Source organism: Rissa tridactyla, chromosome Z, assembly GCF_028500815.1.
Source record: "Rissa tridactyla isolate bRisTri1 chromosome Z, bRisTri1.patW.cur.20221130, whole genome shotgun sequence".
Lineage (NCBI taxonomy): Eukaryota > Metazoa > Chordata > Aves > Charadriiformes > Laridae > Rissa > Rissa tridactyla.
The window spans coordinates 73,557,901-73,575,522 of NC_071497.1; the positions used below are offsets into that span (position 1 = coordinate 73,557,901).

The following is a 17,622-nucleotide window of genomic DNA, read 5'->3' on the forward strand; positions in this document are numbered from 1 at the left end:
TTTATTTAATTGACAGTCTGTCTTTTTTGTCCTCAGTTAGCACATGTGTAGCAGGACCAGTGTGTTGCCTGTTAATTTTTTTTAAGTGGGAAGCCAACATATACCATGATCACTGCTAATTTGGAATATATTTTCATTAATTCTTCCCAGTGCTAGCATAAAGGGAGAAAACAAGGAATAAGTGAACTTGGTGAACTCAAGATATAAATGGCTGGAAAAAAAGTGTGTTTTCCACACTTGTAGTGTTGGACTCGTGCTTTCTTTAACCTACATCTTGGTTTCACTATCTAATGGTTTCTCACTCTCATTTTCTTGTGAGATCAGTTGGTATGGTTTCTTCATTTCATTCTCCTCTATCACAGAATTACCCATTTCAGCATCCCTGTTCTTCAGCTCATGCCGTGATAAATGTTCAACAATTCCTGCTCCAATGGAGTCTCCCAAGACATTGGTAGTGGTACGGAGACGATCCCTAAGGAGAAATAGTAAGTCAGCCTTGATTTCACCACTTGTTCAGAGAAGCATGCAGACTAGCTGTTAAAATGGCCTTTAAATAGCTACTAGATGATTCAGTGATTCTGTGTATATTCATTTATCTGAACTATTAATGTCATGATTTCTTCTACAGAAATTAATAAATATACTATGATTTGGAGTCACAAAATGTGTTAATACTCTTGGCAACTACACAGCAAGAAACAGCTGTGTGATGAGATGACAAAGTAAGCATATGGCAGATGCTTCTTGGAGGCATTTCTATACTCTGGTGGTTTGGGTTTATATTACGGAATCACAGAATGGCAGGGATTGGAAGGGACCTCTGGAGATCATCTAGTCCACCCCCCTGCCAAAGCAGGGTCACCTACAGCGAGTTAGACAGGAATGCATCCAGGAGGGTTTTGAATATCTCCAGAGAAGGAGACTCCACGACCTCTCTGGACAACCTGTTCCTGTCAAGTAAAAAAGATTTTCCTCACGTTGAGATGGAATTTTCTGTGTCCCACTTTGTACCCATTGCCCCCTGTCCTGTTGCCAGGCATCACTGAAAAGAGTCTGACCCCATCCTCTTGACACCCACCCTTTAGATATTTATAAGCGTTGATGAGATCCCCTCTCAGTCCTCTCTTCTCCAGGCTAAACAGACCCGGGTGTCTCAGCTTTTCCTCATAAGCGAGGTGCTCCCTTGATCATCTGATCACCCTTATATCCTCTGAACACGTAAGCCAATGAGAATGTATCTTGTTAGGGTCATTTCCTTCCTGACTATAAACTACAGTCAGTAGTTTAGGGTGGAATTAGGCTGAAATAAGTAAAATCACACGACAACAATTCAGCCCTCTTAGAAGGCTCTGCCCAGCAGATGTAGGAGACAGCTTGACAAGGAGCGACTGTCACTGTTACTCGATAAGTATCCACCTGCATAAGGCTGTGGCATGTGGTTAGGTAATAATTTGAAAGCATTATGTACTGCTAACAACATGGGAAACTTCTGGCAGAGATCACTTGAGAAGATTGAAGGGTAAAAGCCCCTGGAAACTATAACTAATAGGGGTTAGGCAAAATGGAGGTCGGAGGAAACCTTCTGCCTTTGATTTAGTTCCTGGACCTAAGGGACATCCCCATATTCCTAGAGGTGTCATTAGTCTTCTACAGAGAGAGGAATGGAAAAACTGAGGGGCAATACATTGTGGTGGTTGGATAAGTAACCTTTTTGCATGCAAGAGGAACCATCATAAAGTAACACCCCTCACCATCTGCTCTAAGAAAATACATTAATCACAAGAAATTATGATTCTTTTTAACACTTCTTTCAAACTGCCTTACACAGCAAAAGAAGTACACCACTGATTACAGTATTGCCAGAATGTCACTGCCTATTACACTTCTAAATACGGTCTAAGCCCTTAGTGACTCCATAAAAATACTCACAAGAACCAGTCCACTGCAATGATGAGAGTGATATCATCTGTAGGCAAACCTACTGACGTAAGCACAATGACCATGGTGACCAGTCCAGCTTGAGGAATGCCTGCAGCCCCAATGCTGGCAGCTGTAGCTGTGATGCTGTGCAAAGAGATGGCAAGAGCAATTAATTGACTTCCACAGTCAACTCTCCTTATTATCTGGTAAACAGTAAACACAGGTATGAAGCAAGAAGGCATTTGCTCAGTAGTAGATAAAAAGATGAGCCCAGACCATTATCTGGACACTGCGTAGCTACAGGCGAGTGTGGATCTTAATCCAAAATGTTTACATTAAACCTTTATCTAGAACCCTCAAAACATGATTTTGTTAGGTGGTAAATCCTCTACTACATGCTAAGGGCCAGACAAAAACATTACAGCCCCCATCCATTAAACAAACTCAGTCCACAATCTCAAACACATTAAAAGAACAGCTGAGAATGTAACTTTGTCCTGGCACATCTTATGCAAGAACTTTTATTCTCTGTCCATCTCACTATAACTTCATGCCAGGTGAAGTATCTGTCCTCCAGCAGTTGGCATTCTGCCATCAGAAAGCCGAAAGCTGCCAGAAACACTGAGTCACGGAGTCTAGTAACTTGACAGAAATATGCGTGTTCACACCTGGTTTAGGAATAATTTGTTTTGTCAAGTGATTTGGTAGGGAGCAGCTCTAGTACTAATGAATGTGGAACGATTGCCTTTGAGTGTGAAGGCAGAGTTTTGCCTTCTGTTGGTGAATATTGAATTAAGCTGGTGGGTTTTATGGAGAGAAGCACTTCTGCTTGAAAATATTCTACATTCCTAAGTTCACCATATCTGAACTTTCAGTGTTCCTGAGTGAAAGATATGTGTGTCTCTGTCCCACAGTGCCCCTCTCTCCCCTTGCTGACTTTTCTTTCTTCGAATGTGTACCCATCACCCTTTTGTCTTAAACTGTTTGAGTAACATAATGAAATTAAGGCAAATCAGTTATCATCGAGTGCTACGTAGTGGGTTGTTTGCTGTTCTATTTCAAACATGAAGGCTCGTGTGCTTGAAAATATACCTGTCTTCACCTCTATCAGCTGGTGTAATAAAAGGTATTACTGCTCCTTACACAGCTTGCTCTACTTGTATCCTGAGACCATCAGGACTAGGAAAACACTACCTCTGCTAGCATTAGCACTATGCTAATGCTTTGTACGTGCATAATAAGCTACCTGGTACTGATTGTAAGTCGATAGCTCCCAACAGTTGCGTGAGTTCTTAAGAAAGAAAATTTAAAAGCCATTAAAAACTGTTCTTGTTGACTCTAAGTGCAGTGATAAGTGCGTCATGTTACAGTTTTTAAGGGTTTACCTAATAGAGAATATGTGCTGGGGGGGGCTCTTCTGTGCAGAGCATGTAAATCATTACAGTTATTCAGCTTCTGCAGCAGTTCTTGTTTTTAGCTCTAGACACTTTTGTTTAATCCCACATATAACAGCAAGAAGGAGTCATCACAAAGGTGCTTTTATTAGATGTAGGTAATAATGGCTTCTGTACCTGATTGTGATAATCTGCCCAAAGTTCAGATCAAAGTTGTTAACCTGTGCAATGAAAATTGCAGCCAAAGCCTCATATAAAGCAGTTCCATCCATATTAATTGTAGCACCGACTGGGAGTACAAATCTTGTAACTCGTTTGTCCACTCCATTTATTTCTTCTAGACACTTAAATGTGACAGGTAGTGTTGCAGAACTGAAACAGAAAAAAATAAGATAATATGTGATATAAATTCTACATAGGTGGAATGAGAAGAGTGATGACAAGAGAAATTGTTCTAACAGTCTTAGTTTTTATGTGATCTACCAGATTTTTTTTTTTTAAATGCAAAGACTGAATTTAAGCACCTCTAATGATGGACTTTCTCCTAATACTCTTGGAAAGTTTTTCCAATGGTTAATTACTGCCACCGTCTATGTAGTCCCTAGTCTGAATGTGTCTAACCAGTATTTTGTCACAAGATTCTTCTGCCTATTTAAAAGTTCCCACTTCTCAATTTTCTGTCTTGGAGTTATGACTGAGTCATCCGTAAGCATTGTTTTCCTGAAGTTATACAAACTGAGCTATTCAACCTTCAGTAAACAGCATGTTTTCCCTTATTTATTTGCTCTCTCCCTTGGAAAGGGCATTTTGATGGGTGATTACATTTCTTTACCACTTGTAGATTAACACCAGTAGGCAGCTAAGCACCACAGAGACACTCGCTTACTTGCCCTTGCAGCCTGAGTGGGACAGGCAAAGGAACAGTAAAAGCAAGAAAACTCAGGGGTTGAGATTAAAAAAAAAAAAAAGTAAGTTTATTAAGTGAAGGATAAGTGGAACAAGAGAGAAAGAAAACAAATCAAAACAAGTGATTAAAAGACAATCACTCAACACCTCCCACAGGTAAACCAATGCCAGCCACTTCCTGAGTCAAAGATGGCTTGTCTCCCTCAAATCCCCTCTTTCCTTTTTTATTGATGAGCATGATGTTCTAGGGAATGGAATATGTCTTTGGTTAGTTTGGGTCATCTGCCTGGTTGTATGCCCTCCCAACCTTTTCCACGCCCCTCAACCTACTCACAGTGGGGGCACAGTGAGAAAGAGAGAAGGTCTTGGTGCTGTGCAAACACTGCTCAGCAATAGCTAGACCATCAGTGTGTGATCAGTGTTGTTTTGGTCACAATTGTAAAACACGGCACCATATGAGCTGCTATGAAGCAAGTTACCTCTGTCCCAGCCAGGCCCTGCACACCACCATTCCCCTGCTGCTACATCCAACTGTGACACAAATGATAATTTCATTTAAAGACCAACCCAACAGAACACTTTGCCTTCATACGTTACAGGAGTGCCCATTCAGCCCATATGACACCACGTTCCTTTTCAGAGACACTGCCTCAGAAGGAAGGAAAAGGTGGCCATTTTATAAGAGCTGCCTGGGATCTTTATTCTTAAAGACGTATCTCTACATCTAATCACACCAAAGTAAAGAGGTTTTTCAAGACCCACCAATTCAGATTACTCTATCTCAGTGACCTCTTCATGGCTAACTACTTAACAGACTTTCATGTCTTTGAAAACTTTATCAGTATTGATAAAATAAAATACTGATAGAATGTAAAGTAAATAAGGGCTGCGGAAGATTGTGCTAGAAAATGTCTTTGATGACGGTCAACTTGCAGTTGAATTTTAAACAGCTTTTAAATCCACTTGCAGTATAGTATGCTCTCTTGCATCAATCTCGGTTTTTACTCAGAATCTGGAGCAGCTCCAAGTGGAATGTCTTACAGAAGCTGGAACATATCCTCTTAATACCAGTGCTGTTACGCACCAAAGCTGTAGTTTCATTTATTTTTTTCTCTTAAACTATGTTGACTGGCATTAGTTTTATTATCTTCTTTTAATCATTATTTTTTTAAATCCCTATTAATCAAATTTCCTTTTAGGCATTCGAGAAATTTGCAAGGATTGACATCAAAATGTCAAATGTGAAATTAGTAGTTGTCCCTCTCTACCCATTAATATACTGTCATAATTTTTTTAAATCCTCAAGAGCTTTTTCAATTACACAAAATTTAATCAGATTCTACAGTAATGATCACAATAGCTTCTCATCCAGATTTTCAAAATGATCTCAAACACCAGGGACTTGAATTTGGTAATACAGGATATCTGACTTAAAACATCTGTCTTTAGGAAACACTTTTAAAATCTATCAACATGAAAAGTGTTTTATGAAAGGTCATATGGTATAGAAATGTATACTTGATTACAGTAATATTTCCTTTCAGCATAGATGCAAACAGTTTTTTTTTTCATATGACGTACCTATGACTTCATCAACAAAGAGCAAAAGTGGCATTTCTGTTGCAGATCATATACCCATCACTGGCTATCAGGATTTTGAGCACACAATGTCGTCTGCCAATAAGGGCTCCTAATCCTTCTCAGAATCCCAGCTGATTTTTCCTGTTTGCTGCTCCGTTTTGCATGCACATCCTTCATCAGCTGCATCCTTTACCAGCAAGCCATTACAAACTACTTAAAAATCTCAAACACCAAGGCTAATCAAAGTCACACGGGTTCTGGCCATGCAGTCTGCATCACCACACTCGTTTCATCTCTGTTCAGGGGTTCAGGGACAATAGAAAACAGAGTTCAAGTCAACACAATGATAATAATTATGTCTACTGGAGAGCAGTGGAACTGAAATAAAGTGCCCAAGGGAATACCTGAATACAGAGTTAGCCGATTGCATTAGGCAAAATCATTTCTCAAACCAGTAATGCTGTAAAAAAAAATATGGCCTTAAAAATTGTATTATACCTGGAAGACGTTCCCAAAGCTGTGACTAATGCCTGGATTAAGCCTCCAATAAATACCCAAGGGTTCTTACGAGTGATCAGGAAGTAGAGAAGAGGTAGGACAATGACAGCATGAATTAGCAAACCGATGATAACTGTTACAGTGTACATGGCAAGCTGACCACCAATCACACCCATATCTTCCATCTCAACAATTTTTCCAGCAATCAAGAAGAGGATTCCAAGTGGAGCGTACCTGCAAATTAGGAACCACATTGGTATTGTGCTGAACAAAGTAGAAATTCACTTCTCCGTTCATACCTTTTGTGTTTATATACATGCATGAATGTAGGATTTCACTGTTAGGATGAATGCAATTATTCAGAAGCAGTTCAAGTGTTTAACCATTTAACTCTTAACAGTTCAACCTGGATGAAACCACAGCAGTGAATGTTTCTGATAGGCACTGTTGGATTCAGGATCAGGTAAAGATTTCAAGAGGTATAGCATGCCTTTCAGACATGTAGGGACATGAGCTCCCTTTGAAATTCAAGTGTGATTTAAAAGCTAGTTTAGCCAATTCTGTTATAATTCAGTCTGTATGAACGAAGGCTCAACTGACATAGTTGTAGACTATGCCAAGTGTTCAGTTCTATTATATCACCAGTGCTGTTTCCCATGTTGGGGAAGGAACCCACACAGAAGGCTGATAACTTCTGATGATTTCAAGCTACAAGCCCCATTTTATCCAGTGGGGCAGTGGGTAAATACTTTAGCATGAAGCCATTTGTATGGCAGAGGTTAGCTGCATTGTGGGGCAGCAACAAATTTGGTGTGATCTGCTATTTCCTATCGGTAAGCACAGCTGAAGATGAAGAAAGACCTAGGGCTAACCATAAAAATATAATATAATTCTGCTGTGGCTGAAATTTTGGTACAGCATTATTTCCATAAATGTCCACTTGTCTTTTGACACTAAGTTACCACAGAACAAAATTTATCCGGCATATCTCAATTGCACTTTAAACCGTCAAATCCATGTAGAAATTTCTCAGAAGTAACAATTCTCATCCACTCCTTATCATCTTAAGCATTCTTGTAAAGAAGGAGAAAAGATTTTTGCTTTGTATAAATGTTTTCCTGACAGAATAGAATTTTAGTTACTGGAAAAATATTTTTAGCTTTGTATCTAGTACTGCAACATATGTGCGTTTGCTCTCGGGTAGGCTTTTGGAGATAGTTTGGTTTTTTTCTGGAGGAAAGAAGGCAACAAAACATAATTTCTTTTCATAATTAACCTTCTGCCTGAGACATAATGAATCTTCATTGTTGAAAAGACTTCATACATAATGTTTGAGGGAAAATGTATGGATTTTATTTACCTATTGAACACAAAAAAATAAGTAGGAAAATTATGTGTATGTGTAAACAGTGCAGCTACAATCCAAGGACATAGGTATATGCTACACAGCTGCAGGAACCAATTGTGTTGGAAACTAATGATAACAAGGTCTTGCTGTGTAGAAATAAGATTATGGGAGAGGTTTGTCAGTTTTCTTTAGTGAAGTCAGATTAGGATATAAGCAAACTTAGATAGCATGGTGTTGTGATCGCTACCTATATGAAGACATAGAATGGCTTAACAAGTTCTGCCATAGACCCTGCTTTTTCTTATGTCAGAAGCTAAACACTTTGGAAGAGTAGATATGTTCGGACAAATTATTGACACACAGAATTACAGTTCTTGGGTTCATTTATGAAAAAAGCTACAAGGTAGTTAAGATCTTATTGTCTGACTTCCTGCCAAACAGACTCTTGCTATCCAGTGCCTGACTGTAATGAAAAAGTATTTAGTAACTTAAAATGAAATTTTTCGAAGAGGCACTTACCACATGATTAGAGCTACCAATCTCATGATAGCCTCATTAAGGCTATCAAAGAAGTCTTTTAATGCCTGACCTTGCTCCTTCATGCTTCCAATCACCAGGCCAAAGCTTATTGAGAAAACCACCAAGCCAAGGGCATTCACTCCATTTACAGAACCTGGAACAGGAACTATTTCCTCTTTCATTTGAGTGAGGGTTTCCATTGCTTGTGACACATTGCTTATTATGGAAGCCACTGTGGATGTGTCATTAGATGGAATATTTACTTTAAACATTCTCTTTTCATAGTTAGTTTTGAACTGTTAAAACAAAAATAAAAGAAAGATAGGGATTCTGTGAGTTATAGCAAACAAAGGTAAAAATCACACATTAAATTATTAATTACTATTATAGGACATTTGAATTCTTTGTGTAATATTTGTTGGTAAAAGGTACTGTGATGAAAATCTGGCTTTCCTGAAAGGAACAAAAATCCATATTATCTTCAAGAGCTAAATCTTCACCTTTAGCTTCCAGAACTTATTTTCTCAGAAATTTGCTAACATCAAAGACACAGATTTGTCATGGTCATGAGTTGTGTGACAAAACTATTGATTCTTACTTCGCATTTTTATAAATTGCTATTTTTCCCAACAGCATATTTCCAACTGTTAAATAAATAGGTCTTTTTTGGCTAGTGAAAATATTTTCATGTGCTCTGGAGTTTCCTTACCTTTTCATCTTTTTGAATTAGAAAAAAATTACACCAAAAGCAACTTAAATATAACATACCTCTTTTTTCCTTCACTATGTCAAAGCCATTAGTTTTCTATGCTTTGCAATAACAAGTCACCACTTTTCTTAATTAAGAAAAGGGTTCTACCTTAAATGGTTCCATTATGGAATGGGCAAATGAATTTTGAAATCTCAATATGCTCCTAAAAACAGTCTTTCACCACCTAATGCTTTTCCAAAGACAAAGGTGCATCCTGAATATTTCTATCTGGGCTCAAAAAGCCCTGCAGCCCTGTTACCGATTAAATTCTGCTGAACATAAAAGATTACATACATATTTTATATATATATATAATGCTATATATAAACATTATAAAATGTTTCTAATATATCTCAGGATGCTTAAGACCCTATTAAAACCCTGGAATGCTGATATCACGGTTATTCAGCATCTCTGGATTTCTATTCCTTTGGGCCTGCCAACAAAAGACAAATACGAAGTCCAGGAGCTGTAGTATTATTAGTAATATCTGGAGTCTGTTGTGCATTCCACATGCATTTAAGTGAAATGGAGTACTTGTGACTAAGGTGGGAAACCTGAATATAAACATCTATCAACACTGACCTAATTTCCCGTTATTTTCCATACTTGAATAGTTTTGATGCACTCCTTCCACATATTTCCTGTATCCCCCTGAAAGCTTTAAGTCTTTCCAAATTTCAAATAAAACTTGCTTACAGGAGATTTATGGAAAGTTTCTGAATAAGGTGTAGCAGAATGAATCTCCATGGAGGTCAGATATTCTTGAGTTTTAAATGAAATTTGCTAAAACTTTTTAAGATTTGGGCTGTGGTTAAAGGAGACAGCTGAGCTGTTTAACACTTCGCTGACATGGAAAAAACGAGTTTCACTCCCTTATCCACTCACATCCAACTTTCTTCTCTGTGTCAGTTCTACTTTGATCTCTCAGTGAGCCAATTCTACTTTTTAAATTGGCAGAAAACTTACCAAGTAAAAAAAGTGGCCATTTGGGGGTAAAGGCTATGGAGGTGAGGCTGACTGATCTGGACATGAATCACTGGCCGATGAATGCCAGAGAGGGCAAAACACTGAGGCTGGAACTACACAGCCAGGGAACAGGGTAGGGGATTGCCTCTTAAAGTGACAGAGAGATATTACTGTGGAAATAGAAATTTTCTAGAAGTTCTCACTAAAGTGTTTTTAATTCAGTCCTGAGAAGAATGTTAAAATACTGCCTAACACTGTACATCAAACACCTCTAATTCTTTTTTTCCCTTTATTTTCTTTCTTTTTTTTTTTTTTTTAATATGTACAGGTATGATAATTATGTTATATGTATATTTTTATTACTGTTTTTCAGTAAAAAAAAACTTAGGTAAAAATTCCTTAATGCAAATACCTGAAGGGTGTAATTATGCTGAACTTGTGGGCATACAGATTAGACAAAACAAAAAAGCAAGCTGCTTAATGTGGACTGGAATTAAAACCTAATTTCCTACTGAATTTCCTATTAATTTCCTACTTTCCCTAGACATGTCATAACTGCCTTTGTCCTGATTCTCCTCCATTACCCTCAGGTGCTTCTCTCATTCCTACCTATTTCACTAGGTCAAAAGCAATGTGTGATATGTCTGTTAAACAGTGTTAGGTGCGTGCTGCCCATGTGGTTGGCTGCTGCCTGTTGGAACAGGCTCCTAGCTAAGTCATAAACCGATTTTCTTTCCGTAGCAGCACAGCCTTCATTTGTCTGAGAACTCTGCCTGTCCCCTACTCCCCAATTCTGTAAACTTAGGTTGGAATTGGCCATTGGGCTCAAAAATTATGATGGGACTGAGAAGTTGGGCAGCTACAGGAGAGAAGCACAATCACATGAAGTTTCTTACCTTTAAAAACCCCAGTTAGAAATCATTTTAGGTTGTAATAAGCATATTCCTTCTTTTTTGTGCTGATTCTGGAATTCTGTCCGAGCAGCAAGATGCCTTTAATAAGTCTCTTTAGGGGCAAAATACATATTTTAGGACCTCACTTAGCAAAGTTCATTTCCATTTCAGCTACTAGACTGGTACATAGAGATGTAGATCTTATCTGTTGACTCACCCCGTTGGTCAGACTTAAGTATTCAGAAATGTTACTAGGGAGAATAGTCTTTCTAGAACCCCTTCCAGAGCAGTGGAGAAATTTAGAGTGGCAGTGGTCTATTTAGAGTGAGATTCAAAATGGGAATCCGAGCAACAGGAATCAGAGCAACTTTATTTGCTCTGGGAAAGTCACTTGAGCTAGCCTTTCTTTCATTACTGCTAAATGGAGGTTAGGGATAACTCTGTGGATGTGTCTGTTTTCTTACGCCCAAAGTTGTCTGTCAAAAGTCATGAGAAGGTTCCTGGTGAAGCAACACAAATTAAGGAAAACCAAATACAGGAAATGCAAAGGAGATATCTACAAAGGAAAAAAGCATAGGTTGAGCCTTATTCGTGTTAGTGTTTTTTCAGATGACATTAAAAGCAAGTTTGCTTGACAACCACAAAACAAATTTTCTGTGTGTAGAATGGTGAAAAAGCCAACTGTTTACAGGAAGTGACAGGATGAAAGATCAGCTTCAAGATGATAGAAAATGTCAAAGTTTTGGAAATAGATGAGGTAATAGCAGAGTTGACTATTACTGCTCTGCAGAGAAACTGGTAATAAGAGATCATTTTGTGAGCTTTTATGCTTTCAGACAGATCTCTGTGGTGGGAATCAGAGTTATCAACTGTTCATGTAGCTTAAACATATTTTAATATCACTCTGTGATTCTGAAGATCCTTGTTCTTTTGCAATATTTAATTCTGGAAGAATTTAGACAAAGAAAAACTGCTCATATAATAGACTGTAGGCTTAAGGGTCTCAGAAGAGTTGGTTTTGTTTTACAACACACCTACATTGATAATCTGTAATGGGCTAGACAACGTCACTGAACACCTGTCATTTCTGAGGATGTTTGGTTTTGTCTCCAGAGGTATTTTTGCCTGGTAAAATTTTAAATGCAAAATACTCCTAATTTTTCCATAATTTCATGCGTAGAGAACAAATTAGCAGCGAGGTAAATATTTGGAACATATTAATACTAATAGCTTTCTATGAACAACTTTATCTGCAAGTAAAATGTAAAAATAATGGCAATTCTGGACTCTTTTGCAAAGCATGGTGCTAATGAAAACCTTAAAAGGAATTTTAATTAAGTTATCTCATTATAAGTAGACAATATGATTTGTTGCAACATGTTGCAACAAACGTGATATGTTTATTGCATAACATAATGAATTAGTCGTTTACACTTTTATTATTATTTTGTTTTCATTAGTTGTACAAGATACCCACAGACATTTGACTTGAATATACTGCATGACTTTTTACGAAGCAACTTTATAAAGCGGCAGTAGCACATTCCAGCGTTTAACTTGCAGACAAGGTAATTGCATGGGCAGCTGCTCTGAAAACTCATCATTTACTGTCAGAACTCTGTGCTAGGTCTGTATGATGATGTAGTTTTTAGTGAATGATGTTTTAAAAAGCAACAAGTTTGCATAAATGCAAGCCTAAAAAATGAAAAGAAATGAAAATAAGGCAGTGACATCCCATCTTCCTAATTAGTTTTTTCTTTTCTTTCCATATGGACACGTGTGAAAGCATTCTAAATTGTCTGCATAAGAGCTGATGACACAGTTTAAAATATATCTTAACTAGCCAAAATTATCATGAGGAATAGATAGCATATATTAGTTAGTATTCACGTCTGGATGTGTGATTAACACTTCCAATCCTCTTGATGAGTTCAGGAAAGAAAATTTAATCAAAAATAGCTCACAAGAAATGCAGTTATTGGATACACCTTTCCGTTCTTTAAGCTTCAGCTGGCATCAAATTCCACCTTGTCACCACAGAATGTCCCTCCCCAAATTGTAAGACTGTTTCTGTTTCTCTTGATGTCCCAAGTTCACTTCTGTTTCTTTTGTCTTTTGACAGAGAGCACAAGCAGCTAAAAGCAGTGTCTGCTTAAGAAGCAGACTGATTACGACTGCTTAGCCCCAGGACAGGTAGCTCTTTTGAATTTGGCAGAGAAAGACAAATGAAGAGATAATGGCCAGAGCTGAAAGATAAATCCAAACTTTTCTTTAGGTATCCCTGAACTGGGGGTGAATATAGCAGTATAGAGCAAATTCTGAACAAAGTAATGTAGTTTTAGGTAAGTGTGGAATATTTATCTGCAGTCAGTCTTTTCAGACTCTCCTGTTACTGATAAAAATCAGTAAAAAAGCCTGCAAATGATAAGTACATAGTGAAGGCGGCAACATATGTTGTATGGAAATAGCCATCATCAGAAGGTATTCTGTTTGGATTAACAGTCTGGTGTTTCCAGTGATCCCTACCTGCCACCGATTTAATTGGAGGAGGTCCTGATAGAGACAGGGTGCCACCAGGACTTTGCTCTTTCACAGGGAGAGAGGGAGTAAGTGGAGAACAGAATGAGACTGAAGTCCAACATTTTCCAGATTCTTCTTTTTAACTTGACCTGCTAGGCAAGGGTGGCTTTTTGTCCCTATATGCTTTCCTGGGGCATGGGGCTGAATGCCACCCGCAAAGCCTGAAATGGTTCTGCCGGTTCTCAGCTGAAAGGTTTGAATGAAGCGTTTTCCTTAACTTTTCTGTGGCCTTTCTTTCTCTCCTACAGGGATTCCTCCTGGCTTCTAGGATCCACAATGGGAGGTCCATTTTGGAGGGGGAGGGGTATTTTCTTCCACCACTCTTCTTATTTCTGGAGAAGATAATGTGCAAAGAAGGAGGAGGAGGAGAAAAAGAAGCAAGAGGAAGCAGCTTTGTTTGCCTCACAGACTTGCAGTGAAAAAAGAACAGGAAAAGGCATGTAAAGAACCAGAAGTCTGAACGAGAAGCAGTAGAAAATTTAGAAAGATCCTTCTTAGTTAATTCTTAAGGTCCCAGTCTTCGTTCAGGACTCTTCTCCCAGCAGCAATTCTACAAAAGCTTTCCCAACTCCTTCTAGATGCCCTCCCCACCTTGGTTTCCCTCTCCACACAGATCCATTTCGTGTTGCAGGAGAGCAATTTCACATCCAGAAAAGTAACTTTACCTCACTAAAATTAATTATGCAAAGTAAAGTACAATTTTCCGTGTCTTGGTGTTACAAAATCTGAGTAATAGTTGATATTTTGAGGTTAAAAACTTTGGAAATGATAGTTGGTTCTATGTGTTGGTGTATGTGGTGCTGCATTGGCAAATGCTTGCTATTGATGGGGAAAGTAAGAGGTTCAAACCTTGCTGTGAGTACTAACGCAGTCATTAGAGGACCTATTTGCTGGCCATGCTGAGAAAGAAAGAAAAGCCTTCCAGTGGGTTCCAAGAAAGAAACCTTCCTAAGGATACTACGAGACAGAATCTGAGCACCTAACATATCAAAATATGTGATTTGAATGTGGACTGTATATGCTATTGATGATTTCCAGGTGTGCAAAGCTCTGGATTAATATTACATCTTTGAGTGTGGACGACTGGGAGTAGTAGTCTGGTTTTTGTTTTGGACAGCAAACATGGTGTTACAGAACCAGATTAGTGCCAGGTGGATCACCCTTCTTCATAAATCTTCTGTGAAACATGTGAAAAAATGGATGTAAGCTTTTGAAAATAAAGTTATGGAGTCAGTCATATGGACACCTATGAATCTCACATCTGACTTGTTTCTCCTGTAAAATATTTTTAGTTTAACAAATCTGCTACAACAAAGTAACTTATACCTAAAAATCTAGGTTTTGGTGCCTGATTCAAAAAGTAATAGTATCAGTATGACAGATTTAAAATCATGGAGCTTCAGTAAGCACTGGTGCTGCTAAAAGTCAGAAAAAACCTTAAAGAAATATTTCCTGGTTTTGGAACCATTTTTCAGAGACGTCTTTAAGCTGTAAAACACACGAGAAATACAGTATACTTAAGGTAAACAGAATCTACAGGACGTCTTTAATTAAGAACATAGATTTAGGACTTCTAGTCACTAAGTCATGTCCTGTTGCTGTCGGATATTTTATCAAAATAATTGCTCAAGTTGTATCTTAAAACTGATGAGGTAGTTTGTTTCCATGACTCCTAATTGAAGATTTTTCCAGGACCTCACCTTTTGGGTAATGAAAGTTAAAAATCTTATTAACTATGACTTTAAATTCAGTCGTGGTGATTTCCATTTGTTGTATAACCATTTTTATCTTACACAGTTCTGTTCCGACTTCGTTTTTTATACCTGAATAGTTTTTAAATCAAGCTTCTTGTTGCTTTATATGCTGTGTTCTTTTGATAATCCCAGCAACTGCCCTCTCCATTGTGCTCATTTTGCATGAATCTTCCTATGAATGTAATGACCAGAATATACTAAGTATTCCGGACAGTCACATTCCTCTGACTTTATTTCCTCTCTTGGAGTTATGTTACCTAATATATTGTAGAGCTGAATTAGAGGTTTTTTAGTTGTTTTTTCTTTTTCTTCCTGATGGTGACTTCCCATCTCAAAGCAGAAATTACTATTAATTTCTAAATGTTTATTTCACATGTGATGAAGAGCTACAAGGACATAACCAAACTTGGCAATGTCTGCAAGAGCCTAATCACTTTGTTGTTGTGTATTTCAGTGTGCCAGGGACATACCACATCCTTTGGCATTGTTATATATATATCAATACAGAGTGCTTGGACTTTTTTGTCATCCGTAAATTTCATTGTGTGCGTTTTATGGCAATGTCATTCATAAAAATATCAATTGAGGTACACCCAATCCTTCAGCAACTTCCATTGCTATCTACACAAATCTTACCATTTTTACAATAATCCTGTCCCCTGCTCAACTGTTTCAGTTATCTCATATTAAACACTCTGTTTTACAGAAGTCCAAAGCCATTAAATCCATTGCACTTCTGTGTCATAAAAAAAAGCATTATAATTGCTTTCACCAGTTATAGATAATAAATTCCCAACTTGAGAGATTTATTAAAAATATTTGCTGCTAGATCTGTAACTGTATGCCCTAATTCTTTCATTATTTTCAGATAAAGATTATATCATTCCCTGACTTTATTACATTAAATTCTTTGAATTTTGTTTCTAGTTTAGATATGGACTTTTGTTTTTCCATACTGCTCTTCTGCATCACTGTCCTGAGTTCATCATCATCCTTACTGAAAACAGAGGCATAGTATTTGTTGGTTTTGGACCTGGGTCTAGTTTATCTTTAATCTTGACCAAATCTTTAATCTAGAAAGTCACTGCTTTTTATTGGTCTCTGTTTATATAACTAAAGCAAATGTTACTGTTTCTTTTCAATTCTTCTGCAAGATTTAACTCAGCTGGACTTTGGAACATTTTTACTTTATCCTCTTCCTTCTTGACCTCCACATTTCAGCTGTTTTTTTATTACTACAGCAATAACTGGTAAATAATATCAGTTCAAGATTGTCTGTGGGGTCAATACGAAGCAATTAGATTATGGAAATACACATTGTAGGTTTCACAGAATCTATACTGTCATCCTTTTAAAAAAGGAATGTAACTGTTACTGTTATTTTCTCCATAGAACAGTTAAGGTTAAGACCAGGCTAATGACAGAGGAATTTGGGAAGCAACGTAGAAAGAGCATTCTCTCGTGCTCCTAATATAGGTGGCAGGAAGTCCCCTTGTTTGATTTTGTTATTGATGTCCACAAAATTGTTGCCTCTCTTTTGAACATATGCACATTTCTCTCATGACATTCTTGAACATCTTCCAGTCTTTGTACAGATAGTGCATATCTCAGTGTCTTCTAATTTAACATAGGACTATTTTTGAAAAGTAAATTCTGTAATGACATTGATGAAGCTTGTTGTAGACTTAAGAATTCGACATTTTGAAAAAACTTAGTTTTTGATTTGCTATGCCATGTGTGTTTTCTTCACTTCTCGTAGCAAATACTGAGACAATACAATTGGAAACGAAACACAGATTTGGTTGGTTTGGTTTGGGTTTTTTGACAGCTGGCAGCATACCTAAGATTTGTTTCTGCTGTAAGTACAAGTGCATGATATTCCTAAAGAAAATGCTATAACATTTTAATTACTTGCTTTTTTATGTTTTAGTTGGAAATAATGAAACATTTTTACCTGTTTAAAGCAAGCTTCCACCAGATTTGGAGGGAACATATTTCTGTGAAAAAGAAAGAAAATAGCATGAGAAGTGATAAGACTCTGGTAAGACCTTAAGTAGGGGCACAGCTAATAAAAGAATTGACCGGCTAATTTTCAAAGGAATCCTAAGACAAGTACGTAGTCATGTATACAGTGAGTAGAGCTTTGCATATGGAACTGGCCCGGTTAGCTTTATAAGTAGGGTTGTAGTAGGGTTGGATAGATCCTGGCAATTGCGATCTCTGTATCCAATAGTGTATAGTAGATCTGGTTATGGAACAGAATATTAGCTAAATTACCAAATGAACAAAGCTCTTTGGGTCAGTGCTGACTTTTAATTTTATATTTATTAATGCTTTCTGAATACAGATTAATAAAGAAGTTATTAATATTTAATGCATTTCTACTTCTTAAACAATATTTGCAGTCATATACCCTAGTACATCATGACATTTATCACTCGAGTCTTGTCGTGATTAAGAAATAAATATTTTTGAAGTTAGACTATTCTTTAAAAACAACACATACACA

The 17,622-nt window shown here is 37.5% G+C and overlaps 1 protein-coding gene across 1 annotated transcript in view; it reads right to left on the reverse strand.

The window, feature by feature from the left end:
- Positions 1-267: 267 nt before the first annotated feature.
- The window catches only part of SLC1A3 (solute carrier family 1 member 3), a 64,355-nt gene continuing 47,000 nt past the window's right edge, over positions 268-17,622 (reverse strand). Inside the window, exons 5-10 of the mRNA XM_054185676.1 lie at positions 17,068-17,110; positions 8,167-8,462; positions 6,300-6,533; positions 3,492-3,686; positions 1,930-2,064; positions 268-472 (exon numbers count right to left, since the gene is read on the reverse strand). Of these exons, the coding sequence (XP_054041651.1) occupies positions 268-472; positions 1,930-2,064; positions 3,492-3,686; positions 6,300-6,533; positions 8,167-8,462; positions 17,068-17,110 (1,108 nt within the window). The remainder of the gene's footprint in view (positions 473-1,929; positions 2,065-3,491; positions 3,687-6,299; positions 6,534-8,166; positions 8,463-17,067; positions 17,111-17,622) is intronic.